At 33.1% G+C, this 23,409-nt stretch overlaps 2 protein-coding genes across 2 annotated transcripts; both read left to right on the top strand.

The window, feature by feature from the left end:
- The first annotated feature begins 544 nt into the window (after positions 1 to 544).
- Positions 545 to 14,008, top strand: LOC134691022 (UNC5C-like protein). The gene is made up of 5 exons (XM_063551212.1): positions 545 to 762; positions 6,050 to 7,299; positions 8,144 to 8,286; positions 11,024 to 11,615; positions 13,311 to 14,008. Exons 2-5 carry the CDS (start codon positions 6,094 to 6,096, stop codon positions 13,446 to 13,448), a joined length of 2,079 nt encoding a protein of 692 aa, XP_063407282.1. The 5' UTR covers positions 545 to 762; positions 6,050 to 6,093; the 3' UTR covers positions 13,449 to 14,008.
- Positions 14,009 to 18,045: 4,037 nt separating this feature from the next.
- On the top strand, positions 18,046 to 21,447 carry LOC134690325 (uncharacterized). The gene is made up of 2 exons (XM_063550291.1): positions 18,046 to 18,122; positions 19,657 to 21,447. Exon 2 carries the CDS (start codon positions 19,663 to 19,665, stop codon positions 21,358 to 21,360), a length of 1,698 nt encoding a protein of 565 aa, XP_063406361.1. The 5' UTR covers positions 18,046 to 18,122; positions 19,657 to 19,662; the 3' UTR covers positions 21,361 to 21,447.
- Positions 21,448 to 23,409: the final 1,962 nt, after the last annotated feature.

The raw sequence follows: 23,409 nt of genomic DNA on the forward strand, positions 1-23,409 counted from the left end.
AATGAATATATTTAGTTTTTCACTAGATTGTAGTTGTGCATTATATTTTTAGAATTAAAAGTTCAATTTCACTTAAAAAAAACAGAATATAGTCGTTGATTACGTTCAAGTATTTGATTACATATATTTTGCAATAATGTTTATATATATATTATGTTGAAAATCCATAATGTAACTGTCAGACTATAGTTTTTGTATGTATCTCTCTCTCTGGACTCTGTCAAAATGATACCTCAAACCATGTATTCCTTCTCTCTATGTATACGTGTTTTATTTATGCATTTATTTTTATTAGATATTTCCACCTGGAAGACGATGGACCCAGTTAAAATTAATAACAACTCGTGTTTTCATTCTCTCTGTATATATATGTATTTTATTTGTGCATTTTCAATATTCCAACCTGTATAAAGACGCTCGACTCTGTCAAAATGAATAACAACCCATGTTTTCATTCTCTCTATATATGTGTTTTATTTTTACATTTTCAGTATTCCCACCTGTAAAAGTGTGACGAATAACCTTAATCTTCCGGGTTCAGCCTTACAGATTATCATTGGACAAACTGATATAGATAACACCGAACTATTATATATTCGTAGATTTGGGAATTTACAACGGTAACAATAGACGCTGATACCTTATTTAGAAATGTTCACATTTTGTGTTTTTTACATTTTCTCACACTCGTAGTATGAATAAAATAACAGGATGCATTTATATTTTATGAAGAATGGTTTAACCAAAGGAACGAAATGAATGGTGAGTAAATTTCTTGTTTAACTTACTTTAATAAAAGGTAGATAAAATGCAATAAATTTAAATTCCAGGGGTCATGTTTTGACACTTGTGTATTGGGTTCGACATAAAAAGACCTTCATAACATTGGGACAATAAATTTAATTCGAGATATCGGAAATTGTTACTCCTCGGGAGTTAAAATACATATATTTATTTGGACAAAGTTCGGGAACACGAGAAAAATTCGACACATCTGAAATTTCGAGTCAACCGAGTTTGAGACACCGAGAAGTGCGTTTCGTCGAAGACTACAAAAGACTCACCGGTGACGCTCGAATAAAAAAAGTAAAACATGCCAAAAAATTACCAAGTTAAAGAGTATTGTGGACCCGTACCAGTCTTATGAGAAAAATTTAATTATTAAAATGAGACAGCATGGTGTAACTCGCTACCAGGGATGGCTAGAACCTCGGATAAATCGAATAGTCTTGTCGAGTCCCCTTCACTTTGAAAAAACGAGGTTTGACTATATACATCTCAAGTCATTCCAGGCGGTAATGAAATATATATGTATATTAACGAGACTAATCAGAAACAAATAGGTGCTAGATGAAAGAGCAAACATGAAAAAGTACTATGAATTCATAATAATTCGTGGAGTACCAAATTTCGAGAATTTCATAGAGATGGGTAAACTACAAATTTATGTAAACAAAGTGGAAATTTCCTTATTTGCCTGTGTGTTACTGACACCTGCAAAACTACGAAATCAAGTATCCATGGAAAACACTATTTTAAAAAATAGATTCCTCAATACACGAAAATTCGTACCAACAAAAAAATAATGAATACACAAAACATCATGAAAAATATCGTTTAGAGAAAAATAAATAACAAATGCCGCACAGACAATATAGCATGTATAAAAAAGAATAACACGCAACCAAAAACTAATCGGTTGCATTTGGTAAATACAGCTGTTTCTCAGACCACGCCTCTTTTGTGGAAATCTATTCTAGAATATAAAATATTTTCAAAACTTCTTTGTAAAAGTGGTATAGTTTTAGTCGTAAAAGGAGTCCCTATGGGATATTGCATCGTAGATATTTACAGAAATGCAACCTATACAGAAAATGTGGTAGAGTATTAGAAAACAATCAGAGTCAAGTGTGTCCACTCAAGAATGGAAAAACCGGGTCTTTCTAATGTCCACTCATGGATGGGAAAACCAATAAATGCACATTAAGTGTAGGTTAAAATTGGAGAAAGTGTAAATTAATACATTTTTGTTTCTAAAGGAGATATTTGTCAACCCACTTGTGCGTACCAGTCAATATTAAAATATAGGTTAAGATGTCCAGGGTGATGATATCCTGCTTACACATTTTGTTATACGCCTTACTAAAGTCCATTGATGGAAAAACCGATAGATGTTAATTAAAATTGATAAAAATGTAATTCATACATTTTTTCCTTAGGGGTTATTTGTCAACCCACTTGTGTATAGATCAATTGATTTCAGCAATTGTGTTTTTAAACTGCATGTCCATACCGAGAAATCTTCTCTTAACTGCGTCTTAAATCCTTGTATGATGTTTATCCATAATGCAATCAGATAAACAAATGTTTACTACTTTGATTCACAGTTTTTATGAAGGAAGTACACCACTTATGCATGGTCCAATGTTAAATTCTTCAATTTCAAGCAGATACAGCTCTTTCATTTTAAGTTCAAATAAAGTGACATTAATTGACTTGATACTGCACTCGTTCTATTTGAGTAGTCAAAATGCGTTGACTGTATATTTCTATGTCATATACAGTCACTGACCTGATATCACTTTTCCTCATGAATATTTAAATAGAAATTGCCGAAATTGTTATTAATTATTCATACGACCTATTCAACCTGTTCCTGTTTCCAATGTATACAACGACTCAAACTTATTTCTTTTACATTTTTTAGAGAGAAAAAAAAAACATTTCACTTAAATCATTATGTTTTATGCTTATTGTTGATATTTTAGTTCATTTTCAAGCAATTCCTTCACCATCGAGTAAGGGTTTCATTAGGAAATGTACATTTCATTGTGTTGTATATTTCTCCGCCTGCATGATATGGGGCCTTTTTATAAAAGGGAGAGTTTCCCAATATTTAAATCAAATAATAAAATTAACACATTAAACAACAATTAAAAATGTTTTTTTTAGATTGCAGTATAAAGACAATAATAGTGCATTGACTTGACATACCAACGATATAAGGATTCGGCACGAAACGGGGAAAATGCTCGACATAGCCTCGCTTTCCCCGTTTCTAAGCCTCATCCTTACAATGTATATCGTTGATATGTCAAGTCAATGGACTATTATTGTCTATGTATAGGTTGCATTTTTGTAAATATCTACAATGAATTGTTCATATGAATTCCTTTTACGGCTTAAACTGTACCACTTTTACTATGAAGTGCATGTCAAAGCAACACTTTATGGGGTCTTGTACTGAAAAAAATAATACATCTTTAATGAATACTAAGAAAGAATGAAAAGGACTTACTACTAAGAAAATATAAGAAAGCAGGGGCGGATTTAGGCGGGGGCGTGGCGGGCGCGCGCCCCCCCTAAAATTTTCAAAGCATGGGTTGACTTCAACATATTTAAGTATCAGAAGAGACCATTCAATCTTTTTTAACATTCAAAGTATATGAAACAGTCAGTTTAACAGAATAGAATCAACGTGATTACTGTCGAATCAACTGACCTACGCTTTATTAAAGTTCTGTATATAAATAATTTCAAAGGAAGGTGTCAAACTCGGAGCTGCGTTTGATGAAAAATATAATAGGTTTTTAGCAGTTAAAGTAAAAACAATTGTAACATTGTATTTGCGGTTTTTATAATAGATTTGTTTGATAATCGAAGTTCCAAAACATCCCTTACACACTTTCACAATTTCGTCATGACACGGTAAAAAAAACCAGTCGGCAGGTGGGATTCTTTTAAAATATCCGTAATGAAAGATAGAAATACTGTTTCGAGCGAAAGGTTAGTTTATTAATTTGTATCTCTGTGTCTATATTTATTTCTCACTTGCAACCTAAATATTTAGCCGAATTCTGTATCGTATTACTGTATGCTTGGTTTCCCCAAAAAAACAAAAAAACTGCGTAAATGCTTTAGTTGTTTGTGGCGAATTCAGTAAAGTCTAGCACGACCTCCGAAAATCAAAAAAGTAAAAAACAGATATCATAGTATGAAAGGAAAATGTAAAAATTGCTGGTAAAAGTAGAACTTTTTGTTTAGAAATATATTGGTCAGGTGAGCAATTGTGATTTGTCTCGTGTCACTTTGCGTCCGTCTGTCCGCTCGTCTATCTGTAGCTTGTTGTCAGGTATGGATTAAGGCGGTTTCAGATTGAAACTTTAATTCCTGACCTCGCTAATTTTACTAGAACACCCAATAGTTCGAGATATCTACATTACACCCCTTTAGAAGAATATTTCAATAATTTTACCTAAAATAACCTCCAAAAATTTTTCGCCTCGCTCCGCTCGGCGGACATAAAAATTTGCGCCCCCCCCTAACTGGAAATCCTGGATCCGCCCCTGGAAAGAACTGGTTCACGGAACTTCGGATATAAAAAAAAAGATTCTTCAGAACTGACAAACAGGCAAAATGTACCCTCTTTTTAAAAATTTGCTGCAGTTTTTTTTTAAATATCCAAAATTATAAGACAAAAAGTGTTCTACCATATTTTCAAAGGCGGACATCAAGTCAAAACGTGGATATTTGCACCAACATGTTGTGATTGGGTAACGAAGTCCTAAACCAGTGTCAAACAATGACCTTTAGTTTTTCTGAATCCGGGTATAGATATAAATTTATCCATAAGCCAATAGAATCTTACAATAAGTGCCCCCTAATTATACACTCCCACTGAAGAAGGGACGGAAAGAATATAAATTTGAAAGGATTTAAAAATTCAAGACGCATAAGAATCATTTTATTTACAGAAAAAAATGATTTTTCTTTCCAAATATACATGTGTCATTTTTACTGAGATGAGGATTAGCCGTGACTGTAAGATTATAATGCGCATGTCTGTCTAAAGTTGCATTATCTATCTGCAATCGTGATTTTTTTAAACTTATTTTCAATTCATACGACATATCTAATAATCTTATTTGAAACTAGGGGAGTTCCCTAGATACTTGGAATTATATTGTGTCCTAAATACTGACCTGTACATATCTGTTAACCCTAAACTTTGAGGCTAAAGTATAATATCAGTTTCATTAAATTGATGTTGTTTATATTCACTTTCTCCGTGCATGGTGACGACTGACTCGAAAATTATTATTTCCGTAATCTTTTAATGCAAGCAGTTGGTTTGCATAGTTTAGTTTATTTGATTGAATACTGACATGCTTTCGGTGTACAGATGTATCCTTTTAAAATGTATTTACTGATAAGAAGAAGATATGATGTCGTAAAGTTTATGCAAATCTAAATCCGATTTACGTGAGTGTACATTGATGTATGGAAAAACTATCTAATGTGCTATTCAAAAACAACTTTTATCACGTTCGTTTATGGTCGATGATTTAGTCAAATATGTCTTTTAAAATTACACAATATCTTCATTTAAGTCGGATTGCGGGAGGTCATTCATTTATTTATTTTATTTTTATACAATCTAACTCAATTCTTTCTTTATCTACACAGTTTTTTTTTCCTTTATTCATTATCATTTACGCCCGTCCCCCGTTCATAAATCATAAATCTCTATTCTTTTTTTCTCATATTTTTCTCAATTCTTTGTTCTTTTGATCTAAGTCCTATTTTAGATGTTTTCATTATTTAATTTAAAAGTTATTTTCTCAAAATTTGTTTGGTTCAGCCTGGCTGGTTATTGTTGAAATTTCGTCAGATTCATGCTGGGTTTTAAGACGGACCTTTGTTAGATAAGAATCCTTCCACACGGAAAAGGTGCCTTTTTTGCTGGTCGTCTTATACTTTTAAAAGTCACAAGAATAAAACAGTGCTATTATAATAAAATACATGCAATTTAAAATGTAATATTAATTTAATACACAATTGCAAATTTAGTAACAACATTGCATAGAAGAGTCAGCCCAGAAGTAAATTGCACTATATTCAGACAATCGGCAACTGTATTCTCGTATGTGCGGCTGTAGATTTGAATAGTGACCCTATTTTTGTCTTTTTTTCCTCGTTAACATTGTATAATATCTTTTTATTTTCTGATATCCGAAGAAAAATAAACAAACTATAATTTATCTTTCAGGTTGACCAACTAGACATGATTTGTACAATTGCACACACATCTAAATGGCGGTAACTCAAACCATTAAGACAACGACGTACCACAGATTCAAACGAGATGATGAAAAACACGCGGAGTTTCATAAAAGTTCGGACTTATTAGAGGGACACGGAATCTTGATCGTTATATTTTTATTGATAATTTTGGTAATAGTTGCAGTAGTCATACTTGTCATAATGTGCAGAAAAGGGTGTTTCCGTAGGCAAAAAAGGTCGAGTAATGAAAATTATACCCGATGCCAGTGTTTTCTCAACAGAGGATTTCAATTAGAACAGGGTGTTTCATCGCAGAACTGTTCATGTCAGCAAATCCGTTTAGCGGAATGTATGCAAAACAGATATCCTATTAATAATCATAATGGAGTCATGGCGAATCATAATCATGGACAATTCCAAAATATTCCTAATACCAACTGTAGACCTAGTCATTATGACGAAAGACCAAATACTGCAATATCAGGTTTGCAAGGGACTATAAGACAAGCACCAAGTCCAATTCAAAATGAATGTGAACAAATTGTACAAAGTCACGCGAGACCTTCAGTTGATGAAACGGTAGCAGATTATTCGAATAGCGAAAACGAAGACGACGAAGAAGAAACACACCCAATTTCAATTCCCAATCAAGAGTTGTTTGCTAATATTCCTCCTCAACTGTTACAAGTGTGCGAACGAAGTAAAACAATACATGTGCAAAATAAGGAAGTTGTGTTCATTTCAAGAAGAGTGACAGATAAGGGAGATAACTTAGTATTAGATGGCATGGGTATATCATTATTTGTACCTCCTGAAGCCGTTAAAAAGAACGAAACAAAAATAATCGTCCTGGTTTTAAATTGGGATTTAAGTGACAACCCATACATGTCAGACAAACAAGCATTAGTATCACCAGTAGTGTATGTTGGTCCCCATGACCTTAAACTGGACAAACCATGCACACTAAGTTTCAAACATTGTTCTTTTGATCCGAGACATATCCAGGTAATGAAGAGCGAGACGGAATTAATCGAGTCTAAAGATTGGGTCGAACATTGCTCTTTAAGTGAGAATAGTGGTGCTTGTGTTGTGACACCAGACGAATGCCAGCTTCAAATTGACTCGTTTACCCTATACACGTGTTTACAGTCGCCGACAGGTTCGGATGATTGTAAAAAATGGCTGCAGGTGGCTGCATTTTCTAGTCCTTTACAAAACAGCATTAATCATCAACAGGTATTATACAGAATAGTTTATAAGAACCGAATATATTATTATTACCATATTCGTTGTATGTTCAATTTTTCGTTGTTTTTTTATGCATAGTGATTTTCATATCAGACGGCACATTTTCCCCACAATTTTATACATGTATCTGTTAAGTATCCGTTAATGTTTATTGACCAAATAGTCCAATTTACATATGAAGAACAATTACAATAATTTAATAAGATTGTTGTTTTAATTAAAATAGGATAATCATGATAAATTCAGAGGTACATACCATATAAAAATAAATAATTATTTTATTATGTTGTCGCATATACATGAATGTTGAAACCTTATGTTTTCAAATTACATGTCATTGATTAATTTGTTGTTCCTTTCTTGAAATCTGGTGTCAAGTATTTCTTACATACTCGAAGCCAAAACAATTTGTAGGTTTTCTAGGTTGATCGACAAGAACAAAAGTTTGAAAACGTTGGTCAGCTTTCATTGAAAATTGTATATGAATATAGGCTGAACGTTTTACCTTGCAGCAAGACAACTACGGACACAAAAAGAGTTGTTGCAATTTTTTTTTTAAACGGAGCATCGTATTCAAAGTCAGCATTCCGATTTGACATGTCTGTGTATTTATTATACATCACTCACAGCGAAAGGAACCAAAGAAATAAAAGTTTTTTTGTGACTTGAAGTCCAGTCGCAAATATTTCAATTTGTGTTGGGTTATTGTAAATGAGACAGCAATCCGACGAAATTAAAGGCGGAAAGACTGTATAAATATAAGATTAAAGACTTGGTGTGTTTGTACCAACACTATATCATGATTTAATCTTATTTTTTGTTTTTCGTTTAGGTTCGTGTTTATTTTCTTAACAAGACACCATGTGCATTACAATGGGCAATCCAGAACGAGGCTAAGTTTGGTGGACAATTAATGGGTCCAGAAAAGGTTTATCTGTTTTATGGAAATGCTCAAGATATGTTTATTGCTCTTCGGTAAGTTAATATTCAAATCCAAACATGTTGCCTTTTAAATGATACTTTTACAACACCAATATTCAATCCTCGGGTGATTCCGCTACTCTGAGGTACGGAATCTGCCGAGTTGTGACGAATGTCTACAACGCCAATATTCAATCCTCGGGTGATTCCGCTACTCTGAGGTACGGAATCGTCCGAGTTGTGACGAATGTCTACAACGCCATACGGAAAAGGAATACAGTTAGAATGTAAAATTGTAATGTAATCTAGCTGTATATATAATACAGATTTTATATTTATGTGAATATTCAATTAGTCCTTATGTTGCTTTTCAACAACATTGAACGGCTATACAGCCCTCGCACGGTCGGATAGATTATTAGCCCATGTACTATAAAAAAGAAGATGTGGTATGATTGCCAATGAGACAACTATCCACAAAAGACCAAAATGACACAAACATTAACAATTATAGGTCTTCATAATGCATTTCATATTAACATTTATCATCCTCAAGTTTTCTGATAAACACTTCAATTTAATCTATAGACATTTTCTTCCTGTCGGAGCAGTACTTAATAGGGGAATTACTAGACTGTTGACCCATATTGACAAACAAAAGACGAGGTCGCGGAATGCCACCTACCGGTCCGTTGCTTAGATATTGTGTAATAATATTCTTCTTTTAGTCCAACTTAATGTCAGTCAGTTTATATTAATGATAACACTATCTTGAAATTTCTTTTGGGGACATATAAGGTTTAAGTTCAATATTTGAACAGTTTAAATGGTAACCTTGCATATTCTAAGGTAAACGTTATTTTGTTTGCAATACATGCAGATACATTGTCTAATATTTAAAAATTATATTTTTTGTTTCATTGCACAATATTGAAGGAGTTTCCTCTAGCAGTGTATTATCAAGGCTCATACAAATGCTTGTTTGTTGGTTTTTTTTTTTATCTCGTCTCTCGCAAACAGTTCAACAGGAAGATCATGATCATATAAGGGTATATTTTTAGGGGGAATTCTCTTTTTTTTTGTCAGCGTTTATAAACAGTTGTGTGTGTGTTTACTCTCCGTATTTGAGTAGAATATTAGAATGAAATAGAACAATATTATTTTGTAAAAATAATATGTATTGTGTCTTCCAAGATTAGAATGAACAGCTAATTTCAAATGTCCTTTTATGGAGACAATTTGTCATGCACACGAGTTGCAACTTTAAAAAAATACACTTAAATTCTATATTTTACTTAAAGTTGATACAATGTCTTAAATAATATTAAATAAACCAAAAGACATTTCTGACTTATTTAACTAGAAAAAAATATTCATTTTGGTTGTTGCGATTGCAATATATGTTTAAACACTATATTGTGTCAGATTTCCATTAAACTCCAAACTGTTGATACATGTACATGTAGAAGTGCTTGAAGTTACTTTGACGAATGGATAGAAGCTTCTCAAATGTTCAGGTGCATGTACATGTATATGTATACACCACAGGTCAGACAAACTAATGACAATTAAAAAGTACATATCTACTTCATTTCTCTCAGCCAATTTCGGAGGGTATACAGATTAGGAAATAAGGGACAAAAACGCAGATTAAAGAGGGAACATATAGAATAGAAAAATAATAGACAAACTAAATATAGAGAAGCGCGTTAAGCATGCGACATTTCAGAGTAAAAACAACGGCAAGCCGGCTTGCGATATGAGTCAGAATAACTGTATAACACAGCACGTATAACTCCGGTTCAGTGTGTTGGTCGCATACACATAAGGTTTCGTATCTGTATAACACTATGATCTTGTCCTGATAATTCTGTAATAGTTGCCACTGAAATAAAAGCACAAATCAAGGTATCAGTATACACGTTATTGCTACAACACAAAATACTATCATGGGTATTATAATTTCATTGCAAAATGATCATTGTAGTTATTTTTGAATATCTATTCCAATTAATTAATAGATGTGTCAATATCCATTTTTCCTTAGGCAATAATGGTAACGTATTTTCCTGAAGCTTAGTCCATATCGTAAACTTGGATACGTATGATAGCTTGTTTCGAAGCTTAGACATTTTCACATACGTGATTAAATTTTCGGGATACGGAGTGAGATTACGTTTCCATAAATTAGCATACCCCGAAAATCCTTTCGAGATGCGGCTCCTCGTCGTAAAAAAATCCTTTTTTACACAAATTTGATTTTTTTAAAAAATAATTTGAACATATTTGATTGCTCCATTATTTTTAATTCTTCAGATTTAAATTTCCAGATCAAAATGAATGGTTCAGATCAGTCACTTGTTAAATATAGAAAACATGACCTTTTTGGTCTAATATCACTGCACAGAGATGTTTTGCTCACACAAAACTTTTGAGTTAATTCCTCATTTTGAGGTGCATTAGGGATATTGACCCAGATACTAGAAAGTGCACATTTATAAGTTAACAGGATGAAATTGGAATGGTATAGATTTAACATGCTGTTTTCAACTGTGTCTCCCCGGTTTGTCTTGTGATATACTCATGAGGTCAATTGTTTCTACCTCTTTGAAAACAGGTGCCTGATTTTAAGGAACTCATATATCCGCCACTGCCTTCCATGTTGTATTTCGTAAAAAAATATTTTTTTCAGACAAACATGAATAAAACACGTTACTTTGGGTGAATATTTATATGTTGTATATAACATATGTATTACATAAAAATTAACTGTCTTATGTTCCATTTACAGATACTTGTCAGATGGTTGGAATAACGTAGACAAAGAAGTAGAAGAACATGTTCCTTATATAAACATTTGGCATGGAAAATGTCCGCATATTACAATGTGTTTTAAAAAGAATTGTCGACCTCGAGAATTAACATTTAAATTGTTTCTCTATCAATATACACTCGAAAATGAAGGTGGAAATTTTATAGCTCACGTTACAGAAGAGAATAAACGAGATCTTCATTCTGGAACTGGAAAAGACAATGGAAAACAGGAAATAGTTGTGACACTTCCGAGTGTGCGTAATGATTTGAAACAGGACAAAGATGAAAACCGTCCTTACTCCGAACCGCAGGTTCACCTTCATTTTACAACACCAGACGTTCGGCTTGAAAAGGTTGAACAGGCAACAAAAGACTACTATCCACATGATCTCAAAATCAAACTTAAAGTTCTTTTAGATCCATATAGTGCATTTGATAGAAACTGGAAAGCGCTTGCGTCAGCGCTTGGCAAGGATAAATGTATTCGATATTTAGAAACGATGAATAGTCCAACCGAGAACCTCCTTTCTTATGCTGAATCAATGAAGTTGTCTTTAGAAACCTTAGCGGTAAGTGCATTTTCAAGTTTAACAAGTGTTCCGTCTTTTTCAAATCAAAAACCAGTGAGCTACAAAATGTATTATTAACCCCTCCGAGACGATCCAATTCAGTTGAATCGACATTACGTAAAATATTTCGACATGCAAATAACTAAATAGATTATTTAGGATTTTTTCCAGTAAGACGGAGAAACGAATATTCCCCCTCCCCTCAATAAAAATGAAGAGTTTATCTAGGCAAATAATGTGTGCAATATGATACAATATAATCTGCAAAATTGCACTTGTCCAAGTGTTAGAGGGGCATAACTCTATAAAAATAAGTGATTTGTTTCTAAAATTCTATATCTGTTTGCAAGTGTTAGTTATACATGTATATTCGTACATGTAGCATTGTATACGAGTTTCATGAAATTAGCGTAAGGCAAACTTTAAATCAGAGTAAAGTGTAGAAACTAAAATGGGACGGACAAACTTTCAGAAGCGGTAACATAAGCATTTCCTTAACTTATTTTTAGATTTATAAGCTTGAATACCCCTTTGATATCTTTCACCTCTATCTCTCAAAATATTGATAACTGGCTCGTGATTTTTGTATTATACAAACATTGTCCCTAGTGTTGACAGTGTATTGCTTGCATTTTTTTTTTCATTCGCATTTTTTTTTTATATGTTTTATATGTTATAAGGAAATACGCAGGGTGGGGAAGGAGCGAAATAAACGGTAAAACAATCTGGTTACACATGATGATATCAAAAGTAAAGGGATAATTTGGTCCAGTTTAAAAAGGTAATCAATGCTTACACTTGAAGCTGTTCAACTGATTTTAAGACCCCCTTAAACATAAATTGCCCATAGTTTGAGTTAGAGCTGCATGATCAAGTTACAAAATTGTGTCATGATTTGTCCCAAAATTAGAACATCTACTATATTGTAAACATGTTATTGAGAAAATGCAGGTGGGATTTTTTAAAATGCATTTATTGTCCTAAATAATGCACTTCAAATTTACTTGAATGTGTTATCGAGACTAGTGTAATCACTTATATCTTACGCACTCAATCAACCTATGATAACGAATTTAACATAGGCTAACAAACAATCGTTATGTTTCAAGATCTTTCAATACAGGACCCGTTTTAAATTCGACAAATCTGACATCAAATTCAAACATGCATAAATTCATTCTAATATTTATAACACACTTCAGATTGTCTTTTCTTGTAAATTCGTGGTGTGATTTCTTTTGTATGTATATTTTTATTTTAAGTAGATTACTTCAGGATTTCGAACGTGTGATTTTTAACAAAAGATTACCGTTGGCATTTTTTGACATTATTTAACATGCATTTTGACCACTTTTATAAAATAGAATACAATGGAACTGGTGAATACGTCAAAGAGACATCAATCCAACCTAAGAGCAGATAACGTCCGAAGGACCCAAAATTGACATTCACTGTAGCGAGAAAACCCCGAAAACAGGGCCTCAGCTGGCCCTTACATAAAAATGTGTACTAATTCAGTAAAAATGGACGTCATACTTAACTCCAAAACATAGAAATGAACTAAAATTAAAAAAAACATGGTATAAACACAGTAAAGTTCAAGTCCGATGTCACAATAAGTAACAAAAAAAGAAACTTAGCACAGTCATATATATGCTGATTTTGTTTTTATGTTTTTCTTTTTTCTTTTTATAGGATATTTTATCATGTATTCAAAGAGAGGATGCTTCAACGCTGGTTAAAGAATATATTCCACAAACAACTGGCAATGGCCGTGCAGGACACGAGTCGACTGAGAGTTCATATAGCTACAACATCCCAGAATACCAATGAAGTTCTACACAATACAACAGTGAAACCTAATTAAACCGAACCTCTTCGGGACTTATGTATTTTGTTCGTTTTGGGCCGATGTTCGGTTTTGTCAGGCTCACAACGCATACATTTTGATATGACGGTGATTAAGAACATGTTTGGTTTATTTTGATATGACGGTGATTAAGAACATGTTTGGTTTATTTTGATATGACGGTGATTAAGAACATGTTTGGTTTATTTTGATATGACGGTGATTAAGAACATGTTTGGTTTATTTTGATATGACGGTGATTAAGAACATGTTTGGTTTATACAGGTTTTCGGTTTATACGCAGGATTCGGCATAGCCAGGTTTTACTGTAATATAATATTTTTTTAATTTATTGTAAATGTTATATTTTCGGTCATTCCATCATTACGATACAATTGTAAAAATATCCCCTGACTTCTAATTTAACAATGGACAAGGAACCAGAAAACTGTTTGTTAAGTATAATGATAATCAAACATTTGGCAAAAAAATGAACTTAATTATTTTATATATTAGAAAATACTGCCAACAAATACTGTTGCATTCCGGACATTTAAAAAAAAAATATATGACTTCACGTGAAATTATCAAAACTTTCCTACAATCTGATCATGACGGACAGAAATCGAAACCCTTTTATTCTCAGATCACAAAATGATTAGACCTTACACCCGATCATTTAAACATGTTTAGTTCATTCATTCGACAGTAAACATTGTAATAAATAATAAATGCAATACACAGATTTGTAAAATCGATTTGTGCATGTAAGAAAAGAAAAGAATGTTTTGCAAAATGTCATGTTCCTGTCAACTGAATGACAAAAACATTATGTACAAAGATGGAGGATAATTTGTAAATTTCCCTTTTAAAGTGAATGTAAAATTTATCATTTCCACTTTTAGATCAGCATTATATATAAAGAGAAGCGATATTTTGTATTTGCTAGAACTGTTAGTATTTTAGATTAAAAAAAATGTGGTAGCAGCTAGTGCTTTTGTATATATGCTTGGAATTTTTAAGTAAACGTTATACAAAATTGTCGGTCATGTAACTGTGTCCATTGTGATTCTATGCTAGACACCATTTTATTTTCAAATCATATCCTATTTGAAATTATCAAATGATTATTTGTTTATTATTTGATTTCTGTAAAATTACAAAGCTCACATTTATGGATGAACAAATATTGAGGTTACCCCCAGTCCTTTAGATTCTGTAATGGTACATTTAAAAGATGTTTAACTGCTGGTTCAGTTCCATCACGTGATTTATATGTTATATGTATTTGTAGATGATACACGATTAAAGATTACAAAATAATAATCAAAAGTTTGTTTATATTATTCACACCAGCACCAGTTATAATTAATTTAGAGCATTTAATGTACAATCTTAGTACTTTATTTTATATTTCAGTATACGTATCGCACTTGTTCTCTCTAGGGTTGACTTGGGTAAAAAAGTTGTCTTTCTTTTAAATTAGTCTTCTTCTGACTGGAGCGTGCGTTTGCCATAATGGCATATATAAAGTTGTAACTAGCCAGAATGGATAGTAATTACGTTAAATCCTATGATTCGTCCATACTCTCTGCACATTGAGAACCCTTGTGAAACCATTAATCGATTGGTATCCAAAAACACGCAAGACTCCCTCACAAAAGCTAGCGGTTCCTGACTTTGGACAGGCGCCATAATTCAGCGGAGTTTGTATAGAAACATCACATAAAGGTCTTGTAGGACATAAATAATTGGTGTACGAGCTTTCAAAGTTTGATGTGTTTTCTGTTGTTGTGTGTCGAAGCCATTTGAATCTGTTCTTATGTTGTGCTGTTACTTGCACAATACTTCCCCAGGTTAAAGAGGAAAATGGAGCTCTGACAAACATTGCTATCCTTGCCAGATTCTATGATTGCCTGTCTCAAGTCACGAGCCTGTAATTGGTCTGCTGTCTGCCATATTTTTTTTTTATTATCTGTCATAAATCTGCATGGTCGTTTGTATTTTTCGTCAGAATTGTATCACATGTTTCATGACGGGGCCTTTCAAAGTTCACTATACGATATGTGTTTTGCTCATTGTTGAAGACTTTACACGTACCTATAATTACTTAAATCCACTTGATTTGGATATGCATGTGTATTATAGTTTAATGACAGTAATACAAGATCTCAGCATTTCTATTAAATTTTGACCGAAGTATACAACGTGTACATATCACTCATACTTATAATTGGCAAGTAGGCATAACTCCTGATTTTTTCTTTCGTTTCACTACTAAATTAAAGATAACAAAAAAGTGGTATTAAGTAAGCCTATTCAGTTTCCTCGTGCATGAGGTTGTATGCCTCACCTAAATGCAGTATGTGCGTCCCTTTGTCCGTCCGTCCGTCTTTCCCGCTTTAGGTTAGAGATTTTGGCCAAGGTGGCTTTTGATGAATATGAAGTCCAATCAACTTGAAACACATAAAAAATGATAGTGCGCGTGGGGAATCCATGTACTATGGACGCATTCTTGTTCATAATTAGACGCCATGAATGCTTTTAAAAAGCCTAGGTATTCCGTCACCTCTATAGTCTGAAACACCATTAACCTCACATCGGAATATTTTTAAAACTAAAGTCTTTATTTTTATAATAGAAAGCCAAATATATACTAGTAACTAAAATATCCGTTATGATGATTTCCCAAAATTAGTATGTTCGTGCACTTAATATAAAAAAGAAGATGCGGTATGATTGCCAATGAGACAACTCTCCACAAGAGCCCAAATGACAAAGTAATTTACACTTATAGGTCACTGTATGGCCTTCAACAATGAGCAAAGCCCATACCACATAGTCATCAATAGACGGCCCCCAAAATGCCAATGTAAAACAATTCAAGCGGGAAAACTAATGGCCTTATTTATGTACAAAACATAAACGAAAAAAAAACAAGTATGTAACACTTAGGACTAAATGATAATAAATTTTACAATTATACAATTTTAACATATAAAAAAGAAGAGGTGTTATGATTGCCAATGAGACAACTATCCACAAAAGACCAAAAGGACACACACATTAACAATTATAGGTCACCGTACGGCCTTCAACAATGAGCAAAGCCCATACCGCATATAGTCAGCTATAAAAGGCCCCGATAAGACAATGTAAAACAATTCAAGCGAAAAAACTAACGGCCTTATTTATGTAAAAAAAAAGAACGAAAAACAAATATGTAACACATAAACAAACGACAACCACTGAATCACAGGCTCCTAACTTGGGACAGGCACATACATAAATTATGTGGCGGGTTTAAACATGTTAGCGGGATCCCAACCCTCTCCCTACACTGGGACAGTGGTATAACAGTACAACATAAGAACGAACTATAAAAATCAGTTGAAATAATTATTGTTGGCATTTCGAATTTGTATTGCTGGTTTCTTTTCAAAGTTTTTTCTATATTTAAATTCAAGTTCAGTGTAGATATATTATCAAAAGAACTACCGTGCTTGAATAAAAATAGTTTCTTTCATTTTAAATCAAATCTTTTCCGTATTGGCCGTTTTGGGGATATAGTACGGTCTGGATATTTTTCCATACTACGAGATACAGAGGGATAGAAACATGTTCTTTTTTGATCGACAGTTAAAACTGTTGCCAAAGCGGACAACTGTGTGGTATGAAGTTCCAATACGCAGCCAGTCCTATCCGGCGTTTAATACGATGTCTTGAGAAGAGAGAGTACTACGATCTGAGTCTCTGGACTATTGTTATATCTGTTTATATATTAGAAGTTTGTCTGTTCCAAGTATTGAACCGGTTGTGTGTCGTAATAGTCATTGAGGGGACAGTACCAAAACTACAACAAATAGAATGAATGAAAAAAAAAAAACATTCAGTTATAGATTATCCTAGTAATGCTTGTATCTATTACACTTTTTGACATCAAATACCTTGGTATCTTTGATAGTTTGGTATTATAAATGGATAGATCATTACAATGATATTACGATCAACAAAGAGTTCTGAGAAAGGTTATAGCATTACTGTAGAGCAACATCATACTTTTGGTATTTTCTGCAGAACGATAGCAAAATTTAGCGTGCAATAACATATCATATTAAATTACGTAAATTCAAATTTTAAGCTATCAATACATGACGTCATCAGGGACAAAACTATGATTACAAATATTTCCATTCTTATTGAGCAATAAACTATACCCCCTCTCCCGACAAAATTACCTAAAGGACAAATAGATCGAGAAACCCAACCTTCAACAGTTTTAGGCAGTTGTCCTTGCAACAAGAAAATAATTTTAAATCCGTCTGTTTGGATCAAAATCATAACTTTTATTTAAGTTGCATTATGCATACGGCCCCAGGTATACAATTCTATATATCTATTTATAAACTTTACTTTATATTTGAAGTGTTTGTAATTGTCGATTCAACTTTTTTATTCTTGAAACTAGTACCAGTTTTCTGGAACATATCATATTTTAAAATAACCGAAGTAGTAGTACATTTTAGTACATTTGCTGCGTTTATTTTGGTGGACAGTATACATGGATTACGTATGTACCAACTTTATACATCCGGGTTGATTTAGTGATCTTGTGCGTTTTGAGACTGGGTTTTTTATGAAGAAATTCTCATTTTAAGGTAAAATTACTAATATATTATGATAATTGAAAAATATAGCTACAAATCAATGTCAAGGGGAAAGACCTTTTTGGGGAATCAAAAAGTTAACCAAAAGTACTTTCGAATTCATTGTTTTATTATGTGTTGTAACGTTAAGAAAAAGTGATTGTCAGTTGTTTATAAAGTACTCAGTATATTGACACAATTGACTGAGGAGTCCAAACATGCACAAAGGTTAATATGTCAATAAACGTGTAGACATGCATCTCAGACAAACAACACAACTGACCAAACACAAAAGAACAGACAAATAAATAAATCTACTAGTAGATAAAGCTTCTGTAGTTGATATCACATACAGCGCAAAGTGCACACTTTCTCTTCAAAGCATAAACAAAGTAAAATATAACCACAAACCTTAGAAATAAAAATCTCTCGCGTCTGAATTGTGCCCCTCTCCCCCGCCAAATCAGAAACGTTCAATTTCAGAATCATGACATGCACAAACACCAATCCAATTATAAAATCACACGACTACCAAATGCAGCATAAAGTACAAAGAAAAATATCGAAAAAAAAACAAACTGCAAGGAAAACAATAATGTACTACAAAAGGTCAACACCTATACTGAGCCAATAAAGTTTAGCAACAAAAATGTGAAATGTTATGCTGTGAAATTTTATTTTATTACAAAATCATAACAACATATATAATTTTGATAACAACATTAATTATGACATGTCAGAAGCAACAGGAATGTTTATCACTCACATTCATTAGGATTTTCTTTGTATGGAGCGCGGGAGGGTCAACATGCAAAAATGAGTATAGTGTTATTCAAAATCAATTTCTCAGCCATGCCCTAAGTGCACCAATGAAGAATTGTCAGGCACACCAGCAGCCATCCTTATTCAATGCACTACTCTTGTGGCCAGAAAAAAACTTGTCACGTTTTGACGTAAAGCGAAGATAGCGCTCCTCCCTTGACGATAGTTTGTTTTGATCTAATAGATATCGACCTATTCTGTGCAGTTGCAATTTGTCTATATCTGTTGGTTAGTCTCTAAACTGTTGCGTTATGCTCAGTAAATCGAGCCACGATGTCAGCAACACTCATTCCGGCATCAACCATTCCGATATCAACCATCCCAAGAGCTTTCGAACGGTCATTTTTTTGTTAACATTTTTTTCAAAGGTGTGTGTGTTTTTCTTACCATTGGTGGGTTTCTAAACGTTAGTGAAAAATACATTTTTAATATCGTTTTAAAAGTACAGGTTCGGAAGGTAAAACATCAATTACACGTGCAAAGCTGAAATGGCGCGAAATCAATTACCAGGAAAAAAGTACGACTGTTTTAAATTTCAGGTAAAATTAAGGATTATATCAATGATGTTTAATTATTTTATTTCCAGAAACAACAACAAAAAAATAAAAAAATAAACTGTAGTTCAACTTTTTTGACGCAGTATAGAATCAATAACTCAAGAACATTTTGTACACTTTATGAAAAAGAAACACCATAATATTTATCTATTAACATTTGCTTTCAGAGAAGAATGTCTTCAGCCAGTGGAACATTTTGTGGTGTTTGTGAAACCCAGCACGTGGTGAGAGAGGCCGCCTTCTGGTGTCCTGAGTGCGATGAAGGGTTATGTGCATTATGCGAAAAACACCACAGAGCTTCCAGGGGCACACGAAATCATGAAGTTACTTCAGTGATGAATTATAAACGAATACCGTCCTCAATAGCTAATATAAATCATCACTGCTCAGTTCACGATAAAAAATATCAGCATTATTGTTCTGAACATGAACAACTTTGTTGTCCACTTTGCATAACGACAAATCATAAGAAATGTGACTTGTTAGCAGTTGATGAAATTGTCAAAATGTCGAAGACTTCTGCATTATTTGACATGATGGAACAGAGTTTAAAAGATATGAAAAACAACATCGAAAAAATCGTGGATGACCGGAAGCAGAATTTGGAGATAATACAACAACAGCGACAGAAATATAGTGCAGACATAAAAAAGATTCGTACTAAAATCAACAAACATCTAGATAAACTTGAACAAGAAATACAACAGGATATTCAAGCTGCGGAGCACAAAGTCCAATCACAAATAGAAAGACTACTTTCGAAACTCGCAGACCATGGGAAAACAATAGATAAATTACAGAATGATATATCTTCGACGAAAAGTTTTGCAACTGACCTTCAGACATTTTTTGGTGGTAAAATATTTGAGGCTGATATCCAAATGGAAGAGAAGTTTGTGCAGTCTTTAATAAAAGATGGAAGCATACAACAAATAAACCTAATATTCAGAATGGATGACACAATGCCGGACATACTTTCCATGAAAAAAATTGGAGAGCTATCAATTATAACCAGTCCGCCTACCATTACCATGACAACGGAAAGAGAAAAACAAGCTCAACAAATGGTACCGAAGATATCAAAAACAATCGATGACATCAAACTTACCTTATTAAACAGATTTGAGATATCAAAAGGGAGAAGGTCACTTCTTTTCTCGGGATGCACTATCATGCCTACTGGTAAACATGTCTTCGTAGAATATTGGAGTAACCGACTAGTAATCCAAAACAAAAATGGACTATTTGTTTGTGAAATACCTGTATCACGTTGTCCTGCTAATGTAACTTGTATAAATGAAAATTCGGTCGCTGTCACCCATTGTCAAACGCCTTTTCATATAGAAATTGTTAACATCGACAGTAGAAAGATTGTTAAAAGGATAAATACATCTAACGAATGCTACGGTATAACACATCAAAATGGAAGATTAATTTATTATGAAACAGGAAAAGGTATTCAAACAACAGACATGACTAATGAAAGTTCTACCACCACTTCAGTAGTTACAGTCAAAGACAAGCAGCACTGGAACTGTGTTACATCATCTAAAGATAAGATATACAATGCAAGTAATGAATCAAGTACCGTTACATGCTACACAATCACAGGGCAGAAGATTTGGGAATACAAAGACGATTCAATTTTAAGATTAATTGAGGGAATAACAATTGACAACGATTCCAATGTATATGTGGTATCCTTGAAGAATAACAATGTCGTCGTACTTTCACCAGATGGAAAGAACGCCCGCCGATTGTCAGTAGAAAATGAAACTGAAAACCTTCGTGCAATCTGTGTTGAAAAGGAAAACAATATTCTACTCGCTAGTAGCTGTAGTGGTAAAGCCTTTTTGTATAACATTGAATAAAGTTTTTAAATATTTTGTAGGCTAGAAGTATTGAAATGAATCTGTTTGAAACAGCCTGTAGACTTTGAAACAAAAACATTAATGTAAATAGTGTAGAATGTTATATTACTAGATAGTCATTATGTATACATTGACATGTTTATCTTCAGTTTTAAATAGATTTTACTCAAATTATATATTAACTTTTCTTAATTTATGTTCAACAGTTGTAGTTTGCCAAACATCTTTACATCTTTTCTTTCATTCATTATAACACAACTTAAGACTTTTACTTTGATGCTGAAACACTATTTTGGACTATATCTGAAACGATGATCAAAAAAATATAAAGACATGAAGAAACGCTCAAAATTGCATTCTTTCTCATAAATATGTAATTAAGTTGAAAAATTGGTCAGGTTGTTGTTCATGAAGTTTAATTTATGAAGTGTTCTTCGTGCATGTGTTACCAAATACTGTCTTTAAGATACACATTGTATCATACAGCTATGCTAAAGATGTTGACTAATTGTTAAGGATGAAATAGATAATCGAAACAGGAAGTGTGTCATCGAGACAATTATCAGAACAAATAGCATTATACAGCTGCCCTAGTCCCTTAATATGTCTTCTATGCAGCGAGAAAATCACATGTACATCTGCAGACAAGCATCAGCTTGGCAATGAACAATAATGTATACGTTTCATCGAAATTGACGCACTATTAAACTCCGAAACATGTAAACGACCCAAATGTTCTGAAAAATAACCCCATAAGACTCAGAAAAGCTAGAGGTTCAGGACTTAGGAAAGACACCACAATTCAGTAGAGATAAGAAAAAATTTATACAAACACTACGTAACGGCCTTGGTGTAGATAAATTGGTGTACGAGTTTTCAAAGTTTGTTTTGTTTTATGTTGAGCTTCGTATTGATCATATACGTGTAGCAATACTGCAACGGTTATTATGTTGTGCTGCTACGCTACTGTCCCAGCTTTAAGGGAAACTTGCGCTTTCACACACGTTTATTCGTGCCACATTCTATTACTTGCCTGTCATAGGTCACTATGCTTTTATTCAGTGGTTATTGTTGTTTTTTCTGTCCGTCATATTTGTTTTTCTTTTAGTATTCTGTCATACATCTGGTCGTTTTCGTGTGATTTTGTTCTTATTTTAACGTTGTACTTTGACCGAAACCTGCTTAAATACACATCATTTGGACATCCACACGGATAGTTTATTGGCCACCATACAAAATATCTTTATTTTATTTATATTTTCTCTTGGTAATATATTGACCGTACATATCACAATAATTGCAAACACACACGTAAAGATAAAGAGGCATAACTCCTGAACATTTCTTGCATTTCATAACTAAATTATAAATGATAAAATTAGTGTAATTTGATTATGCAATTCAGTTTTTTCAAACAGGTTGATTTTAGTATTTTTAGCCAGTGTATATTACTTAAAAAAGTTTTTTAAATTTTATACAAAAAAGCTGTTCCATACAAGTTATAAACGAGTAGAATATCTTTCATTTTGTCAAAATGGATACCACGAAAGTTTCCTACCCCATAGTCCATGTTGTCTTCTAAATAATCGACGGGCGTTCTTCCCATCTGGTGAAAGTACAACGACACTTTTATTCACGTAGGATACTACGTACACATTTGAATCGTTGTCAATTGTTACTCCCTTCATCGAATAAAAATTGAGTAGTCTTTGTATTCACAAACCTTCTGCCCTGTGTTTGTATAGCATGTAACGGTATTTGAAAAATTGTTTGTACGGTATATCTTGCAATTGTCTTTTGATGCTGTTACAGAGTTCCGGGGATGGTTGTCATCGATTTTAACTAATGATGTGGTAGTGCTTTCAGTTGTGATGTCAACTGTTTGAATACCCCTTCCTGTTTCATAATTTATTAATCTACCTTTCTGATGAGTAATGCCGAAGCATTCATTACATTTTTAATTTCTTTTAACAATCTGTTTATTTTCGATGTTTATAATTTCTATAAGATACATGTAAGGCTCTGCATTATGCGTGACAGCGACATAAT

This window comes from Mytilus trossulus, chromosome 11 (genome assembly GCF_036588685.1).
Source record: "Mytilus trossulus isolate FHL-02 chromosome 11, PNRI_Mtr1.1.1.hap1, whole genome shotgun sequence".
Lineage (NCBI taxonomy): Eukaryota > Metazoa > Mollusca > Bivalvia > Mytilida > Mytilidae > Mytilus > Mytilus trossulus.

Excerpts from the sequence above, each read along its gene's own strand:
- LOC134691022 (XM_063551212.1), top strand. The coding sequence starts at position 6,094 with ATGGCGGTAACTCAAACCATTAAGACAACGACGTACCACAGATTCAAA. Across the intron at positions 8,287-11,023 it reads GATATGTTTATTGCTCTTCG|ATACTTGTCAGATGGTTGGA; the intron begins GTAAGTTAATAT and ends TTCCATTTACAG. Across the intron at positions 11,616-13,310 it reads TGTCTTTAGAAACCTTAGCG|GATATTTTATCATGTATTCA; the intron begins GTAAGTGCATTT and ends TTCTTTTTATAG.
- LOC134690325 (XM_063550291.1), top strand. The coding sequence starts at position 19,663 with ATGTCTTCAGCCAGTGGAACATTTTGTGGTGTTTGTGAAACCCAGCAC.